Consider the following 20622-nt stretch of genomic DNA (forward strand, 5'->3'; position numbering starts at 1 on the left):
GACTTTCAAACAAAATACTTCGCCCATACTGAGCAGTACAAGTAATATATAAATGACATTTAAATATGTACTTATAACAAAAAATAATGTTTCCCTTAAGTTGGCTGTAGCATTTTATTAAACAAAATATTTGTTTATATGTTGTTAACTACTGGCAATCGCAAACATTTTATGCAATTCACAGGCTAACTTACTTATATTTTAACAAACTCAAGTTTTTCTACAACTAGATGAAAAGGCTTCAGCACTAAATTGCATTTGATAAAGTCTTATGCGACTTGAGATATTCGACTTTTTCTAGGTGAAGAAGGGCCATTTTAGGAAGCATATGATTTTTGAAAATGTGCCCAGTAAAAATCAACGTAGTATTACCCTAGACAAACTGACTTCGAATGAGCTAGCCAAATGCTGGACAACAACCAGTACTTGCGTAGTAGCGAGGCCCTTCTAGCCCGCGGTGATTCGAAAACGGTGCTTCCAGCTGCTGTCGTTTAGAAAAGCTCAACACGTAGCAATCCTTTAAATGCTTACTGCTCAATGTTCAATAGGCATATATGCGGTGAGGCTAGGATACAAGCCAGACGCTAGTTGCCAAAGTAGCTTAGAAGAAGGCAAAAAGAAATCATCCAAGCACTTCCTCCTACAATGTCCAGCATTCACCAGACTAAGGTCAAAACACCTCGGAAGGCACATCTTGAGCGAACCCAGCGAAGTGACTGTAATCGACATTACCTGACTTAAGAACTTCATAACAGAGTACAACCGCTTTGTCGAATCATAGGGATCTTGGTGATTCATCAGCAGTATTCGGGTATCACAAAGGACAGTCGATGCTGTCAAAGTGAGATTTTCTCTAGATGCGGAATTCTACGCCTCGACCTAACCTAACCTACCTTGTGACGTAAGTTAATAAGCGCGAATGAGCAAGGTGTGTCCTTTTTTGACATCAGTTGAAATTAGAGCTCAAATTTCGTTCAGAACTGACTTGAGATGAGCCATATCCAATGTCTCGGGTGATCTGCCCAGTGCCCGAACTTAAGCTCCATTGGGATTATTAAGAGGACAGTTTCGACGTGAAAACCATCGAATAAAGCTTCATTGTGGTGTGTTATAAATGTCGAAATGGGCAAAATTACTCCAGATCACTGTAACACACTGATCCGTACAAAGAACAAACACAGCAGGTATATAATATTGCCAAAAGGGTTCTCAACAAAATACTAGAGTATTTACGTCGTAGAGTATTAAAATCGTTCTAACTATTTTCTGTGCTAGACTGTGTCTATATGTAGTGCACTATATAGTTTAATATATCCCTGCTAAATAATCGCATTGTGTATGCATTTTGTGTTGCCATTGCCATTCATGTATTTCACTCGTTTAAAATAAATCTTGCATAAAAATTTCAGCGCTAAACGTGGTTCATAGTAAGTAAGATATATTTTTCATAATATGCACCATAAGTAGTTTAGAAGAAGCTGACATATTGTATTGAAGACTAAAAGACGTCTAGTATCTTGAAACTCCATGTTTTATGATAGGATTGAGGCACAAATACGCTTCAAAATAATTATTTTGTTAAGTAGACCATTGATAAATTAGGTTACAATAAAAACAAAATGCGAATTTACTCGCTTTACATAATTATTAAATGAAATTTTATTATAGCATTTATTTATTTAATTTTATTGACTTTATTTGGAATTTCAATTTAGACTTAATATCTTAGTTCAGGTTATGAAAACATTGATAAATGCTTTGCGCTTAGACATGTGTAAGTTCCAGTAGCTACCAGTTAATTAGATTCTTGAAATTAAAGCTTAATCACGCTTTTCGTTATTCCGTATGCAAGATTTAAGCCGAGAGTGAAACTTATTTCTTTTTATATTATATTATATTATTTTTTATTTTATTTGATTTTATTTTAAAAGAAATACTCGTATATAGTATAATATAAGTATAGTTTGATAAAGTTTTGTTTTGTACTTGTCGGACTTACCCTTCTACCAAGTATTTGATTTATTGCCGCCGATTCTTTTAATGTGCACTCGGCAACCACTTTGGCCCGCATCTCCTTCATATAGAGCATGAACGCATTCAGTGGCTTCTTGATATGCGGTTTCTTCTTCTCATTCGAATTGTCTTTGCACTCATTTCCCTGCTGATTAGCCGTTGAGATTTTACTATCCAAGTTTCTATAAATAAAAAGTGCAATGCATATTGCAAATATAATTAATTAAATGATTTGGTATGGCGACAATTCGGTTTATATATGTGTATGTAAATGTAAAGAAATTAAACTGAGTTAGGAATACAGAAACGTATTGGTAGTACCAAGAGTTGATGCTGGGTTTCCAGCACTGTGTATAAAGTTCTTACCAACATTAGGACTTTAAAATAATGTTTCACTACCATAACTGTAACTGCTCTGATCAAGGCCATTTAATACATAATATATTGATCAATATATTATAGAGAAGGTACAATCTTCTACAAGAGTGTACAGCTCCTGGCGTACGCCGATGATATTGATATCATCGGAAGCAACAACCGCGCCGTTTGTTCTGCTTTTTCCCGCATGGATAAGGAGGCGAAGTGAATGGGTCTGGAGGTGAATGAGGACAAGACGAAATATCTCCTGTCATCAAGCAAACGGTCGATGCATTCGCGTCTTGGCTCCCACGTCACTGTTGACAGTCATAACTTCGAGGTCGTAGATAATTTCGTATACCTGGGAACCAGCATCAACAACACGAACAATGTCAGCCTCGAAATCCAGCGCAGAATAACTCTTGCCAACAGGTGCTACTTTGGACTGAGTAAGCAATTGAACAGTAAAGTCCTCTCTCGACGAACCAAAATCAAGCTCTACAACTTGCTTATCATTCCCGTCCTGCTTTACGGTGCAGAAGCTTGGACGATGTCAACATCAGATGAGACACTAGGAGTTTTCGAGAGGAAAATTTTGCGCAAGATTTATGGTCCTCAGAACATTGGCAACGGCGAATACCGCAGACGATGGAACGATGAGCTGTACGAGTTATACGACGACATTGACATAGTTCAGCGAATAAAAAGACAGCGGCTACGCCATGTTGTCCGAATGGACGAAAACGCTCCAGCCCTGAAAGTGTTCGATGCAGTACCCGCCGGAGGAAGCCGAGGAAGGGGAAAGCCTCCACTCCGTTGGAGGGACCAGGTGGAGAGCGACCTGGTAACACTTGGAATCTCCAACTGGCGCCGAACTGCGAAGGAGAGAGAGAAGTGGCGCACTATCGTCGATTCGGGTATAACCGGCTAAACGGTTGCAACGCCAATCACATACATATTGATCAAAAGACCTATAGAGTTTTAATATAAATTGAGTCCATCACAACTTTTAGTGTGGCTTACATTCTATTTGGGCCATTCGAGAATTCAGTCGTTATAACGGGTGATCCGACGATTTGGGTGATACCGTTATACTTTTTCCTGCGGGGATATATACAGTGTAAAGTCTATGCGGACATTCCCTCTTTGATGCAGGTCTTGGAGCAAAACAACACTCGTGTCATAAGCCAGTTACCAGCCGAAATGCTCGAACATGTCATCAAAAAATTGTACTCAACGGATGGACCAACTGAGACGAATGTTCTTTCGCATTAAATTTGAAATTTCTGTGCTCTTTTCATTAAAAAGTAGGGAACCTCGAAATGCATCCCCCTTTAGATAGATTATTCTTAAATAAGACTTTGTTTCGACAGAAATGTTTTTGTTTTTAGCTGATCTCATCTCTCTTATAAAGGAAACTCTTAGGAAAAATTTAAATGGAGCAGTTATTGTGCGCTAACAAAGAAACAGAACTGTATACAAATCAAATGCGTATTTTTTGTAATTAACTATGAAAATATACATATGTATAAGGAAAGCATTACGTTTGCTTGACTTTTCTGCTGATGCTTAAATCGTACGGTCCATCTGGTGCAGATGCGGCGGCTGCAGCAGCAGTAGCATTCATTACGGCGGCAGCCGTTAATGCGTTAAAGCGTGCCTTAAAAATGTCAGTGAAAGCGCGCTCTTGCAAAGCCACCACTGCTGCTGCTGCAGTTGACTCGCAGTTGCTATTAGCTGCTGGACTATGGAGCCCATATAAACTACCGCTACCGCTAGCACCGTTGTTGTCATTATTACTGCTGCTACAACTACTAAACGCTACTTGCTGCTGTTGTGGCTGATGTAGCGTATACTGTTGTTGTTGTTTCTTTTTGCTACCAATATTTGCACCAACCACTGCAGGGGCAGCTGTTGCTTCCGACGTTGTCTGCATAACCTGCAGCGTTTCAAGTATATTTGTCTCCAACTTTTTGCCCATATTGATATCGCTAGTGTTGCTGTTGCTGTTGGCGACATCACTGCCGTTGTTGTTGCTATAGCGTTGTCTAAGCTTGCTTGCTGTCGATTCATGATGACGCGCATTGCGTTGATTTTTACCAAAATTGGTAATACTTGTGTTTAAGGGCGGCGTCGGTGTAGTAGTGGGCGTGGACGTTGGCGTCAGCACGGTAGGTGAGTTGAGCATTGGCGAGCCAAGACGTAATAGCTGCATAGCTTTTTTCTCGCCAGTGTCATCCTTTATTACGGCAGCTGCATGCGCATCATTGCCGGCACTTGTTAGGATTGTTGCATCGACTGATGGCGTACGTTCAGCGTTTTCATGATTATTTTCGCAATTATTTCCTTCAAGTTCAGCTGCTTGTGCTGTGTTGGCAATATTTTCACCGGCCATTGTATTAGTTGCATTGGCGGAACCTTGCATATGCGCTTGCACGCTTAAAGCGGCACACTCCAATATGATTTCGGCAGCCGAAAGCGTGTCATCATTAACGTGCAGCCCTCGATTATCTGGATGCCAAAAGCAGATGGGTGATGACGCCTCAAGCGGTCGCTGCGGTTTCATAAAGGACGGCAACTCTTGATTACCACACTTAACATGCGCACCACCTTCAACGTCATAGTCCACACCAGCATTATTGCCGCACTTGTTAGCGCTGTAAATCGTGCTGTCATACGCATCAGCATTGCATAGCGTCTCTACGTTTGACTGTGTCGTAGGCTCATTAACATCAACATTATTGCTGCATACCGTCTTCACGTAGCGCTCAATGTACGTCTCTATGCCCAACAAAGTCTCTCGTGTATCTGAATCAACAGCCGGCTGCTCAAATTCACTATCGCTCAATTCGCTTTTACCGCTTACCAGACGCTCCGTTTTAACGTAAGTTGTCGCCGGCAGTGGCTGCAATTCGATCGCGACCGCCATTGCGGCAATCACTGCCGCACGCGTTACATTATTATCCACACACCAAGCGGGTGTATATGTGGCATGCTTTTGACGCAGATACTTGAATGCGCTTGTGTCCATGCGCCGCATCGTGCGCTCGTAATAAAGCTTTGCGGTCGCGCATTGCCGCCTAAGTAGACGCAGCTGCGTCTGCGTGGAATCAATTAGTGTTTTCGTTTGTGCCACATGCTCGCGCACGCGTGGCACGATGTGCGACGTAAGTTTGTCCTTTATAGTTACATTGGGTTGCGTGAGCGCAACAAACTGCTGGCTTAGCTCCAAATACTTGTCTAATTGTAGTTGCGCTTGCGTGAGCGCCGTCTCTTGTGCAGATAAGAGTTCAGTGCCGCTGGCATGCCGGTGCGTTATTAGATGGCGACTACATTTGTCAGCGCCGCTGTTATCGGTGGGCAAATCGGTTGCAGGCATACATTGGTACGCGTTGCTTAGTACTTTATCAAACGCTAAATTCGTGTCAACAGTGGCGCTATTGACATGCGACAAATGATTGCGATTATTATTACTATCGTTTGTTGTGGATTGTGTACAGCTAGCAGGCGAGTGTGGCTTTGAGATGCTGGGCGCATAGTCTAACATGTGGATATCGCGTTCACGCAATTGCTCAGTCAGCGCTGGCACATTTGCACGCAATAGACGGGAATAGAGAAATTGTGTGGCTAATAAGTGATTTGTTGATTGTTGCTGTTGCTGCGATGACTCTACTATCTCTTGGTGTTGTTCATGGTGTGCTGTCGATTCGTGTTTGGAGTTCAAATAGATTGGTTCCTTACATTCACCAGTTGAGTCGCCTATCAGAAATGTGGGTACCTCGAAAGTGGGCTGTTTTGAAATCGCATTGTAGTTGTTATTGTTTTTCGTATTATCAATGACGGGCATGAGCGGCAGCGACAGCGGTAACGGCAGTGGCAGCGACAGCGATAATGGTAGAGGTAATTGGAAAGGAAATGGTAATGACAGTGGCGATGCCATCGACAACTTATTGATGTGTAGTGGATCCTTCTGCAAAGCAGGTGCTATTTCAACATTATTTACAGCCGCTGTGTGTAGTTGTGTTTGCTGTTGTATGTGTTGAAAGTCTTGTTGACGCAATAGTATTTCGGTTAACAAATTAAGTGCGGCGTTCGATACTTGCGGCTGTTTGGCGGACTCAGCAGTGCGTGTACTTGGTACACTTACATCAAATTCAGGTTTTTCTTTTGCGGCAACAGCTAACATTTCACCATTACTATACGTCAAACGGTTGTCCGTTTTGTTGTTGTGGCCGCCAGCGTCTCCGGCATCACTTACCGCGCTTGTTGTTGTTGCATAACATTTTGGTATCACAAGATCTGTAGCGAAGAGTTTAGCAAGCAGTTGACTCTCTTTTTCGTACAGAAAGGTTGAACTGCTGACGGGCAGCATGCAATCATTAGGCGGTTGCAAATTCGCTTGTGCGAAATGCTCAACCGCAGTCGATGTAATATGCTGCTGCAGCGCTACAACGCTTGGACGTGGGGGCAAATGCTTGAACATGCTCTGCGACAAACCGCCATTGAGTAGTACATCAAGCGCCTGTGTATTTGTGCGCGCGTCATTATTTTGAGCGTTAGCGTTTCCCGTTGCAGCACTGCGCTTAACATCGGTAATATTAAGCGTTGAATTTGTGTCGTCTTTAAGTTTACTATTCACCGTCAGTTGCGCTGATTTGTCGCTTTCATTTGTCGTTTCTTTGTCAGCTGGCAGCTCATGCATTGGCGAAGTCAGCAATTGATAGATTTTGGTATCGTGGCTTTGAGTAGCGTTCGGAATCGAAGAATTGCTTAGCTTGTCTGCGTTATGAACGCTATTCTCTGCATACATGTGTTCAAGCTCAGCGCCCCCGGCTGCTGGTAATGATTGTCGGCGTTCCGGTGTTGCTGCTATTTGTTTACTGGCATCAGGCGTAGGGTGCATATCCAATAGAATTGGGACTGTGGGGTTTGAGGTATCAATGGTAGGGTTCGCTTGTTCAACACTATTGCAGTTTTGATGCTTGCATTTGTGCTGCTGCTCCTCTAACTTAATACTTGAGTTACTAATTTCAACGTTGTTATCAGCTTTGTTGCTATCAACTGTAAATGTCTGTGCGGTCATATGCAGGGGATCAGCGCAGCAACGTTCCAAAGGAGCTATAGCTGAAACCTGTAGCGTGTTTGTTGTAGTGGCGTCTGGTGCATGATGTTGTATTGGTGATGGTGGCAGGACAACAGCAGCTGTATACGCTGTAGCTTTTACCAGCTTTTCCACACTTAATTGCTGTTGTAATATCGACGACGACGACATGCGACTAGTTGTACGTGTTTAATGTTCTATTACATGAACACACGGCAATTTGATGGTGCAATACTTATTGAACTGATAGTGTTTGTAGTGCGTATATGAAAGGCAAATCTTTGTGTACCACTATATGTGCGTTAATATATAAAGTTTTTCTTTGCTTTTGCAGCTGTAGATGTGACTGAGGCATAGTTGCACCTAAGCACATATTATTATTAATTAGTATTAGTTTATGATTTTCGCACGTCAGCAGTACAAGGTGTTAACTACAAACAGACAGATTTTGAGCATTGAATGTTAACTTTATACAAAATATGCACGGAAAACAAGCACACTTGCCTCGGTTAAACGAAAATATACTTGCTGTTCAATGCTGCTGCTTCACACATATGTACATACATATATACATACACACTAGGCAAGAACGCTGCTAATACATATCAACCACTTGTAAAAATAAAAAAAATAAAACGAAATAATAAATAAATTTAAATTTATAAATATTACAATCCTTGAAGGAGAAGCAGCACATTTAGATTACACACAACACTAGGATTGCAACAGTGTTGACGTTTCAAATGTCAATATATACAAGCAAAAGTCAGTAAACACGATACTAACTAATCACCTTCATAGTAATTATGTACAGTTATGTGAAAAATAATAAGGACAGGGATGTATAAAAAGTAAGGCATGGACATTTTTTGCCAGTTAAGTGCATTTTTTAACACTCATTATTTATAAACAAGTAAGGAAATGCTAAGGCAACCGAACATTTTCTACTATCGCAATTTATTTCTATAGTTTAATGTTTGCGGTAGAACATGTGAACATTATCTAGTCTGACAAAACAAATGTAAGCTTTTTTAGTACTGAACAAGGTATTCATCATATAAGAAATCCAAACAATAATGTTTAAAGCTCTAAATACACGGTAAAGACCGCTAAATGTGGTGGTGGAAAAATTATGGTTTGGGGATCGTTTACAGAACAATATAAAAGCAACCGGTTATGTTGCGATACTCTAAATACGTATGATACACAGAACTCGGTAGATAAAATGACACTTAAGTGGATATTTCGTCAAGACAACGACCCAAAACACACGGCTAAGTGTACAAAATAGTGGTTTGGGATCAGCAACTTCATTATGTGCTTAAAGAACAATGATGAATTGTCAGGTTTCCAATGATTAAAAGGATTCGGACTGCCGAAACCAAGTTTACTCTATGCCGAAGCTATATCGTTGCAATTTAAACAACCATGGATTTTCAAAAAAACATATTAAACTGATTTAAAATTAATACTAACACAATTGAAGGAAATTTCGTTCCTTTTTCTTATTTATTATTGCAACTTTTTTTGTAAAACTAGACGTGTCCTTATTATTTACCAAATGCTAAAAACGGCAAATTATAAAAAACAAAAAAAGTACAAGAATTTTAATTAAATCTGGATAAAACTAAAAAAAAACATTTGATTTGAATATGTTGCCAAGAAATTTGTTGAGTTAATTATCTTTGACTCCCTCATTCTGGATGCCCATTAACTTCATAAAATGTAGGCCACAATTCTTATTATATTTTACATAACTGTACGTATATGACGTATGTATATGTATTTGTAGTACTTATCAAACTTTCATAAAAGTATGTACATATGTTAAGGAAATGAAAGCAGAGTTTCAGCAATTTATGTTACTTCAAAATAAGCATTAAAGCAAAAATTCCAATTTTAGAAATTTATTCCACCTTATTGTAAATTTCATGTGAGCTACATTCCTAATGAAAAAACTCACACATGGTTTGTAACAAAAAATTCACATGGGAAAAATCGCACATCTTCGAAAATTTTCCTTTATTGTAAATGAAAGTTTGTTCATGTGAAGCAGTTAAATTTGTTTACAAAATCAATATACAATATTAACAACTTTTTTAATATAATATGAACTAAGGTCTACGTATATTAAGTTGCCATTTGGCTATATAAAACCAAAGTTAAACTAAGCGCAAGTGGATGCTATAAAGGTATCTATTTATGTTCGCTCCCAATAATAAACCATTATGTGTCATTGTCCCATTAAAAATTTTTATTGGATGCTAGCTGCAGAATCCCTTGAATCTCACTGCGAATTTGCGGATTTAGAAGTAAAAAACTTATGCAGACGAGTCCTAATATGTATTTAGGGTTATTCTGAGTTCAAAAAGGACTGTAGACTATAAGGTCTAAGGGTATTCCTTCTGTTGTGGGGAACAGGTTTTGGTAGAAAATTCAAATACAGCTCTCAAAGGAAATAAGAAAAAAGTGCATGCATTTGAATAGTGACACAATTCCCTCGATATAATGGGACCACCATCGATATCGATTGGAGAAAAGAACAAGATTGCTACCCAAATCCATATGTCATACACACGAAATTCATGATACGAATTTTTCTTTCGAGTGGAAATAAAAATTCCTGCTTTGGAATGCTTTATTCACATGAAATTTACAATCATGCTGATTGTGTTTTAAGTATCCAAACAAATTTGCTATTATTTTTCAAGTTTTGTCTCCGCTTTTTTCTTCTTGACAAATAATTAATATTTCATACTAAATATAAATTTAAATAAATATGTTAATATTGTTTTGGGTAAGTGAGAGATTTTGTGATTTCTGCGCATTACATGGCGGGCAACTCTCCTATCAATCATTGAGAAAGGCAAACCAAAGAGTACTTGCACACACCTAATGGGAAACATTTGTTTGCTACAAAAAGCAGGTTTAAACACAAAAATTAAAATAGTTCAAAAATAAATTAAATTTATGATGCACGTCTTTCAAAAATATAAATGTGACTGCCGCAGTTATTTTCTATGTTTCAACAATAACAATATGCCAAATAAGTTAAAAATAATATCATACGATTTAATTGTTTAGGTGGGTTTCAGTGTTTTTTTTTTAATTTTTTTATCACATATTTACATATTTAAATTGCATTTTGTGAAATTTTCATTTAAAAATTCAGAAAACTCAGCTGTTGGTACCACAACTCCATTGACATCTCAAAAAAAAGCACTTGCCGCGAACAGCATAACTAATTATTGTTTTAACAAAATTTAATAAACCGAAAATATTTCAGAAACAGAAAATATTATATTATTTAACAGAAAATAATAATATTTGTATTTTTGATAGATTTTTAACAACAAAACACACTTTTTTGTACAAACTTTCGCCATATATTGACTCGAAAAAAATAGTTGCAATACAAAAAAATATATATATATATATATTTCGTGCATTAAGTAAAAAATGTACTTTCAAAGATGTCTGGAAAATTTGAACAAAATCGCTTCTTAACTTGTCGAGATATCGTGACCAACGACTTGAAAAATTGACTTTTTAGATAAACACCTGTAAGGTTACATCTATCTCTTTATACGCTGATCGAGTTAATAATATTTGATATTTAATTAATTTTTGTTTAATATTTCAAACATATTAAACTATTTAATGAGACAATTTTTTTTTTTTGAAATCTTGAAACCCACCTTATCACTGAACTCATTTTAAACATACAATCAGTAAAATATTATAATTATTTTTTTTTTTTATTTTTTTAAATTGTATTAAAAACAAATAACAATAAGATATTAATGAAGTGATTTAACTAAAATGATTTTTTTATGCAAGAATTTGCCGCACAAAACCACCAATTTCCTGACGGGTAGCTTTGCTTTGCTTTGTAGTATCTCAGCAATTTCACAGATAGATATAACGCTTTTGTGCTCATTATAAATTGCTACTAAGTTTTCCATCATTAAAATTACATACATATACATATGTACAATAGCTTTCGGCAATAATGAGCATTATATATGTATATAAAGATGCACTTCCCTAATTCAAATCACCATAATCCACAAAAAAACTACGAGTTAGAGCCAATTCGAGTTATGGCAGGTAATTTGTATGAATTTTGATTGCTATTGCCAATTCAAGAGTGCGACTTATGGAGAACTTTGACTTATAGGAGTCCGATATTTTCCTTAGTTCATTAATTTACACTCAAGTACATAACAATATTGGCACAATTAGCTATTATAGAGCGCAGCTAATCAATAATAAGCAGTTTGTATTGTATATTGTGTAAACATTGAAACATGCATATGCAAATGATAGGCGCAGAAAAGTATGCTGCAAAATTGCTATACACATACACTTGTATGGAGCATATACATATATTATTTAATGCAATTACAGTTGAGTTGTACGCGACAATAACAAAAACAAAACTAACAACAAATTTCACACATAACACAAAATCACTGGAAAATTGCGTTGGATTGCACTTTGCGGGAAGATTTCACTGCATGTGACGTTGGTTTTACTGTTTTTTTTTTTAATTTTATGATGCTTTTTGTTCAGAATATTGTTTAGTAAATTTAGCTTTTGCTGCAGTGTGTATACTGTCTTAAGTTTCGCTTGTTCTGTTGCATTGCTTTTATATTGTAAACTGTCAATACTTTTCACTGTCTTAATTGTTCATTTTGATTTGTTTTCACTTTGCAAGAACTGCGAAAAAAATTAATTACATTCTACACTTATCGCGCTATGCAACAACTCGGTCACATACACATGCGCATGCATACACGTGTGTATACACATGCACGTACTCGTTCTTAGGTTTTCAGCGTTTTTTTTTTTTACTTTTATTTTAATTTTTTTCGAAGCAAGCAGTTTCGGCATTTCCTTCTGCTTTTCAGTGTTTGTTACTATACTTTTTCCTTTGGAGATTTTGGCAAATTTTTTTTCTTAGCAATACATGCATTTTATTTCGCACACTCACGCCCGTTGCACGGCCAGCATGCGGCCACATACAAGTTTATTGCGACTATATCAAGGCGCGCGACATACACACGGTGTTGGCATTAAAAACAGTACATATTTTTCGGCGCTCACCACTCGCTATGCGAATGTTGTTTCGGCACTACTTTTCACACACTTTCGCCTTGTGTTGTACTAGGTTTGACAGCTAGGCTGCTGCATTCGATTACTGTTACACTCGCTCGCTCAGTTGTAACGCAATTGTTGTCGCACATTTTAACTTTTCCACTTTTCCTTAAACGCAATAAATGACAATTACATTAAATTTCGGCCTGCGCCTGCCCGCTTACACCACGGCAAAAACCGTAACGAGCAATGTTAACGATTGTCTGTCAGTATGCACACAAACGTCGTTAAACTATTTTGGCAATAAAACATTTGAGTAGCAGGAAAATTTTATCATCTCTTCGTAACTCTTTTCTCAGCGTACAGCAACATGTCAGCATACACATAATTAATTCCACACACATCAATCAAGCTTTCATTATTGTAAACACACAGTATACACAAAATACAATCCATTCAACGCAGAAGCAACAGCTATAATTTTGCATAAGGTTGCCAGATAACAAGAACACACAATACTAAATGAAGCTGCTTTGAACTTAAAATTTATGCTGTCACGGTGTTTGATAACATTATATGGCAAAATCGACTTTTTTCTGTGTATTGACTGAAACTGATTTTTCCGGGAGCTTGAGACATAAGTAAAATAATTGCATACACCGATTTTCGAAGTTAACCTCCAAAATCGAAATATTTGGTTTCGCAGTTCGAAAAATTGCTTTTTAGAATAATAGTTATTAAAAAAAAATCTACATTTACCACTTAATTTAATGGTATATAAAATGTTTCTCTCAAGCTGATATGACCTATACCTAAGGTGTTCAGTACTTTTCGATAAATAATATTTGTATTATTCCAACTTTGACTCATAATAGATTCATGGTTTTGTTTGGTTGTACACAACACCTTTCATATATGGAAGTAATAGGCAAAATATATTTAAAAATTTGTGTAGAAATTTCACATAGGTAATTGACCATTATTTCTATTAGTGGTTGACATTTATGTTTACAGCTTATAAAATTCATCCGCGTATGTCCATATAATACTAATAAAAGGTTAACTAAATGTGGGGTCACTAATAATTTGATACTGTTAAAAGCAGATTTGAGGCCTTTTATGCCATCTAAGAACTATGGGCAAATATATACAGTTGAACTAACTTCCATAATCCGAACTTCTATAACTCGAACTCTTGAATTGCTAATAGCAGTCAAATTTCGTACAAATTACCTGCCATAACTCGAAGTCGCTCTAACGCGAAGTTTTTTTTGTGGATTATGGTGATTCAAGTAAGTGAGTTCAAATGTATATATAAAAGCAGTGACATATATTGAAAGCATCATCATGAAAAATAATTAATTTAAACACATTCTAACACTAGTATTTGTAAGCAGGAGATGAACAAGAGTTTTGGGTAGCTTTCCCTTTTTATCCTTAAGAAATAAAAATAGCAGTTAGCGCAAACCGGTGGTATAACCGTTTGTTGACTCGCACCGTAATAACGCTAAAACAGAGTTGCACAATGAGTGATGTTTTGAACTAGTTGTTTGCGAAGTGATATATATATATATACATTATTAGCTTGCTCAGCGAGATTTAATGATTGTACGAAATGCAAGAAAAAATATGCACAAAGACCTCCGTTATGGGTGTAATATTATGACAGCTGAATCAGGATTGCAATTATTTTGACACGATTTGTTGAATGTTCTGTTGTTGTAAAATATTCCAATCCATGTAAGAGCTTTGCAAGTTCAAAATAATCCCTCTATTGAGTTAGGTTAAATTGAAAGGCAGACCCTCGTGACAGGTGTAAGTAGCCAAGAAAATGCTGCATTAACCAATAATTTTGACATTGACAAATTCTATCAGCTGTTGGATACTCAAGTAAAATTATTCTTATTGAAAATTTTATATTTCGCTTTAAAAAATTATGTGGCAACGTTTGGTTAGAGTATGTATTAGTTTGCATTTTATTCATACACGCATACATACATAGAGATAAAAAAGCAATGTACAATTCGAAGTATGAATTTTAAATTTTAAATTTTTTTAGCTTGCAATTATTATACATATTTTATACATAATCTTTTGATTGATTTGATTTATTTACGAATATTTAGCAAAAACGCAATGAGACAAAGCTTTTCCCTACAGACACACGAGCTAGCCGTCTCGGGTGGCACGAATGCCTGCGAAACTAAAAATTTACGCGATTACCAAACGCATAAGTGTTTAGCAAGTAAAATTCATACTAAGGCTTCCGAACTGTTCATTTCGACTTACATACATATATATTACTTCGAATTAGCTTAGGTTGAGAAGCATGCTATAGCTATGGCTTACATCCCTATTATATTTAATAAGCTGCAAAGACCATGTCAAGGATAATTGGGATATCCTGTATATCGCGCCCTCTAACGGTGGGTAGGCAGCATAATTTTACGATATTGCCAACTGTTTGAGCAAACGATTTAAAAACATGATTAACCAACATAACAGTTATAAGAAGCAACCATTGGATAAGGAATAGTGAAAGCAAAGTAGGCATAAGAAGTGCAATATGAAGGGAATTTTGCACTATTTAACATTACTTTTGCAGGGACATTATTAATTTGTTCTAAAGATTTAACTTGGTGCAAGAAAAAATGTCGTCCAAGGAAGTAGTCCGCCTAAAAGAGCTGTCCGTTGGGAGAGGTTTCACTGTATATAAATACTACTGTGCTAAATAGTACATTCAATTAAACAAATAGATGCATACAAAACCAATACGAAAATATATGTTGAACTAAGTACATGCTTTTGTTGCATAAACCTAACAAATAATATTTTTATTTTCATTGCTTAAAACAGAAACATTATTTCAACAGAAATCAAAAACTTAGTGTCGGTATTTTCCGGAACTCTACGAAAACACCGAAAATGTCATTCATTCCTGTTATGCATGTTGATTGCGCTCCGAAACGGTTAATTCTAACAGTGCGCAGGTCCGTGGTTATCTTCCCCTGTTTTACCTTGAGCTAGCGCTCAAATGCACAAAAAGAGGACACACATATATATAAGTATTGAGAAAGCAGTTGAAATATATGGTAGCTGGTTGAAAGGGGAGGGAATACAACGGTATTTACCCACAACTGTTACAAGCTTTTATTTAGCCATTCCTTATATACATACGTAAGTGTAGAGTGTGCTGTGCGCGTGAAGGAGAAAGGACTAGTGATCATCGGGTGGTGGACTGTGCGATGGTTTCAAAACAAGTATGGCGAATGTTCGTATAGTTAAATACAAAAGGATAAGAAGTAAAAGATGTGGGGTGGACAGAGTAAAAGTAAAACATTAATTTTAATTACAAATTAAAATCGAAAATTACAGGATAAGTTTTTAAACCATACGAAATTGAAAGTAGTTGAATATTTCAAAAATGTATGCGTTATTTAGTAGTTGGTCAGCACACAGAATTTTTGACGGGGACACTTTATAACCAAGATTATATAGCTCTTCTAAGATAGTTTACATATTACTCGATATATGCAGAATCGTATGCTCGAAAAACTTAATATTAGATACTATATGCGAGCAAGTAATGACACGCTCTTACCCATTTTTTGGCCATTATCAAAAAAACCTTTGGCAGATTAGTTGCGTAGCTCTGGCAAAGATGCAACTGTAAATATTGTAATTCATGTCCATTTTATTACAATATAATTGATTTTAAAATTTTGGCACTATTCGGACTCGTAAATCACAAAATATGCTACAAGTTCAATGTTTATCACGCGATCCACGACCCATTTTCTGGATTACAAAATATTTAAATATTTTGTGATATGGATCGTGATCCATCAATATAAATAAATAAATCGATACAGGAAATATCACCATAAATACTGGACGCGTAGCAGGCGCCTATTAGACGAACACCTCCGGACATTTGTCATGCGCCAAGTTAAATTTTTAGAACAAATAGCCCTCTCTTCAGGCATACAGAAATCGCTCGACAGTGAGCCTTCTTGTGTCTGAGTGAAGCCTTCTTGTTCTGACAAAGCAGGTGCTTACAACAACTAGCAAATTTATGTTCACAGACAGCCAAGCGGCTTTAAAATCAGTCAAGTCTTTAAAGGTTTCTACGAAGTTGGTGAAGGCACGTTTTGGGACTGTTAGTAGAACTAGCTTTCTATTTCACGTCAAATGTGCAAAGGATTCCAGGACACAACGATATTCCAGGTAACTGTGAAGCAGTTGGACTTGCCAGTTTGGGCACCACGTTACAATTAGAATCCGAAAAAGAGGGCATATGCGTGCCGTTGGTACTAATCTAATAGAGTTGGCTGAGTCTCAGTGGAAACAATCCAGCACTTGCTCAACAAGCAGACAACGTGGCCTGCATGGAATATGGACAACACTTGAAGTTTAAAAGGAACAATATAGTCACACCGGTAGGAGTTCTAAAACGACAATGTTTGCTTCGTGGACTTGCCTGCAGTTTGGGGATACCATACAATTACTGCAGAAGCTGTCAAGAAATAGAAGAAGCAGAAACTGTAGAATATCTTCTGCAGTGTACTTCTCAAGGCTTTAAACAGGAAAATTATGGCAATTAACGGTCGCGGTTTCCTGTGATAATTTCATCAAGACCACTGAGATAGCAACATTTATTTAGAAAATCATTGACGGCTTCACATTCACTTTTCAAACACCCTTCGACCGCAGTTGGTCTGTGATCTCCAGTATACAATTTTTATATTTTATATATGTATATACTTATCATGCGGAGGAGGATGGGATCATGTGTAGAAGTTCACGTAAGTGAGGAAAGTTTTTGATTGTCATTCACTTTGGAGTGGCCAGAAACGATTCTTCTCCACATGATTCAAGCAGCTCACGACTTCCGGTTCTAGACCAAGTATCCTCTTGGTAGCTAACAAACATCAGTTTGAAGGCGATCCCGCTTTTACGGTTGTGCGTAGGGCTTGGGACCCACCACATAAAAACGAAGTACCAATGAAAAACCGAAAAAGAAAGCTTCGGATGAGAAACCCCCCTTTTGATGACGACCACTGCAAACGTTTTAAGGATAATGATTAAAGGGCATGCACCTGGAATGTCCGGACCCTTAATTGGGAAGGTGCCTCTGCCCAGCTGGTTGATGTCCTCATACGACTAAAGGCTGACATCACCGCCATCCAAGAAGTGCGATGGGCGGGACATGGACGGAAGAAGGTAGGTCGTTGTGATATCTACTACAGCGGCCATATAAAGGAGCGCAAATCTGGTGTTGGATTTGTGGTGGGAGAGAGACTCCGTCGCCGAGTCCTTGCATTCACCCCGGTGGATTAAGTCTAGCCACAATACGCATAAAAACGAGGTTCTTCAACATATCGCTTATTTGCGCCCACGCCCCAACGGAAGAGAAGGACGATGTGACCAAAGATGCTTTCTATGAGGGCCAGGACGCACCTATGAGCGTTGCCCCCGCCACGATGTCAAAATCGTGCTGGCGATTTTAACGCCAGGGTGGGTAAAGAAGGGGTTTTTGGCACAACAGTTCGTCAGCCTCCATGACGAAACATCGCCAAACGGCCTGAGGCTGATCGACTTCGCTGGGGCCCGAAATATGGTCGTCTGTAGTACCAGATTCCTGCATAAGAAAATACATCAAGCTACTTGACTGTCTCCTGATCGAAACACGCGTAACCAAATCGATCACGTTGTGATAGACGGAAGACATGTCTCCAGTGTTTTAGACGTGCGTACGCTCCCAGGACCAAATATAGACTCGGACCATTATCTGGTTGCAGCGAAGATACGCACCCGCCTCTGTGCAGCAAAGAACGCCCGTCAACAAACACAAGGAAGGTTCGACGTCGAAAAGCTGCAAACGCAACAGACAGCCACGAAATACTCTACTCGACTTGCACTCCTGCTCTCTGAGAGCACTCATCAGCATCTCGGTATAAGGGAACTGTGGGACGGCATCTAAAACTCACTGCGTATCGCTGCAACCGAAACCATTGGCTTTCGGAAAAGTCAAAAAACAGCTGATACGATGAGGAATGTCGTCTCGCAGCGGAGAGAAAACAGACTGCCTACCTCGCAACGTTGCAAACGACCACAAGCGAGGGAAGCGAGACGCATCTGCAGACAAAAAAGAAAGAAGCCGAAATGTGTGAGTATGGAGAGCTTGAGAAGCTGGCAGACAGAGGAAATGCTCGAAAATTGTATGAAAAAATTAAGCGACTTAACGAAGGTTTTAAGACCGGAGCATCCTCATGTAGAGACCAAGGTGGTAATCTGGTAACCGATGTTCAGGGCATACTGGGATTATGGAGGGAACACTTCTCCGAACTGCTGAATGGCAGTGAAAGTACAACACCAGGATATGGCGAACCCGATTCCCCAATCGATGACGATGGAATAGGTGTACCATTACCCGATCATTAAGAAATTCGAATAGCAATAACCCGCGTGAAGAACAACAAAGCGGCAGGGGCCGATAGATTACCGGCTGAGTTATTCAAATACGGCGGCGAAGAACTGATAAGGTGCATGCATCAGCTTCTTTCCAAAATATGGTCGGAAGAAAGCATGCCTGACGATTGGAATCTTAGTGTGCTCTGCCAAATCCTTAAAAAGGGAGACCCCACAAACTGTGCCAATTACCGTGGGATAAGACTCCTAAATATCGCCTATAAGGTTCTATCGAGCGTACTGTGTGAAAGACTTAAGCCCACCGTCAACAAACTGATTGGACCTTATCAGTGTGGCTTTAGACCTGGAAATTCCACCATGGACCAGATATTCACCATGCGTCAAATCTTGGAGAAGACCCGTGAAAAGAGGATCGACACACACCACCTTTTTGTCGATTTTAAAGCTGCTTTCGACAGCTTGAAAAGGAGCTGCCTTTATGCCGCGATGTCTGAATTTGGTATCCCCGCAAAACTAATACGGCTGTGAAAGTTGACGTTGAGCAACACCAAAAGCTCCGTCATGATTGGGAAGGACCTCTCCGAGCCGTTTGATACCAAACGAGGTTTCAGACAAGGTGACTCACTATCGTGCGACTTCTTTAACCTGATGCTGGAAAAAATTATAAGAGCTGCATAGCTAAATAGAGAAGGTACAATCTTCTACAAGAGCGTACAGCTGCTGGCGTACGCCGATGATATTGATATCATTGGAAGCAACAACCGCGCCGTTTGTTCTGCTTTTTCCCGCATGGATAAGGAGGCGAAGTGAATGGGTCTGAAGGTGAATGAGGACAAGACGAAATATCTCCTGTCATCAAGCAAACAGTCGGCGCATTCGCGTCTTGGCTCCCACGTCACTGTTGACAGTCATAACTTCGAATTTGTAAATAATTTCGTATACCTGGGAACCAGTATCAACAACACCAATAATGTCAGCCTCGAAATCCAGCGCAGAATCACTCTTGCCAACAGATGCTACTTTGGACTGAGTAGGCAATTGAACAGTAAAGTCCTCTCTCGACGAACCAAAATCAAACTCTACAAGTCGCTTATCATTCCCGTCCTGCTTTATGGTGCAGAAGCTTGGCGATGTCAACATCAGATGAGACGACACTAGGAGTTTTCGAGAGGAAAATTTTGCGCAAGATTTATGGTCCTCAGAACATTGGCAACGGCGAATACCGCAGACAATGGAACGATGAGCTGTACGAGTTATACGACGTTCAGCGAATAAAAAGACAGCGGCTACGCTGGCTAGGTCATGTTGTCCGAATGGACGAAAACACTTCAGCTCTGAAAGTGTTCGATGCAGTACCCGCCGGAGGAAGCCGAGGAAGGGGAAGACCTCCACTCCGTTGGAGGGACCTGGTTACACTTGGAATCTCCAACTGGCGCGGAACTGCGAAGGGAAGAGAGGAGTGGCGCGCTCTCATCGATTCGGCTATAACCGGCTAAACGGTTGAACGCCAATCACATACATACATATACTTATCATCATCTCTAATTGAATAGGAATAATAATGTGTTGCTAACTATTCGTTACTACTACAAGTCTATTCAAAATGTTGTTGTATAAAA

General features: G+C 38.6%; 1 protein-coding gene across 31 annotated transcripts in view; it reads right to left on the reverse strand.

The window, feature by feature from the left end:
* Window positions 1-20622, reverse strand: part of LOC105218274 (protein pangolin, isoforms A/H/I/S) — a 159340-nt gene that overhangs the window by 37308 nt on the left and 101410 nt on the right. For 23 of the 31 annotated variants that reach the window (XM_054235502.1, XM_054235500.1, XM_054235499.1 and 20 more), the window contains one exon: window positions 2000-2195. In XM_054235502.1, coding sequence (XP_054091477.1) covers window positions 2000-2195 — 196 coding nt within the window. Of the gene's footprint in view, window positions 1-1999; window positions 2196-3914; window positions 20620-20622 lie in introns of those variants that run through there. The other 8 variants (XR_003752839.2, XR_003752840.2, XM_029044135.2 and 5 more) reach the window with 1 other exon arrangement.

This window comes from Zeugodacus cucurbitae, chromosome X, assembly GCF_028554725.1.
Source record: "Zeugodacus cucurbitae isolate PBARC_wt_2022May chromosome X, idZeuCucr1.2, whole genome shotgun sequence".
Classification (NCBI taxonomy): domain Eukaryota; kingdom Metazoa; phylum Arthropoda; class Insecta; order Diptera; family Tephritidae; genus Zeugodacus; species Zeugodacus cucurbitae.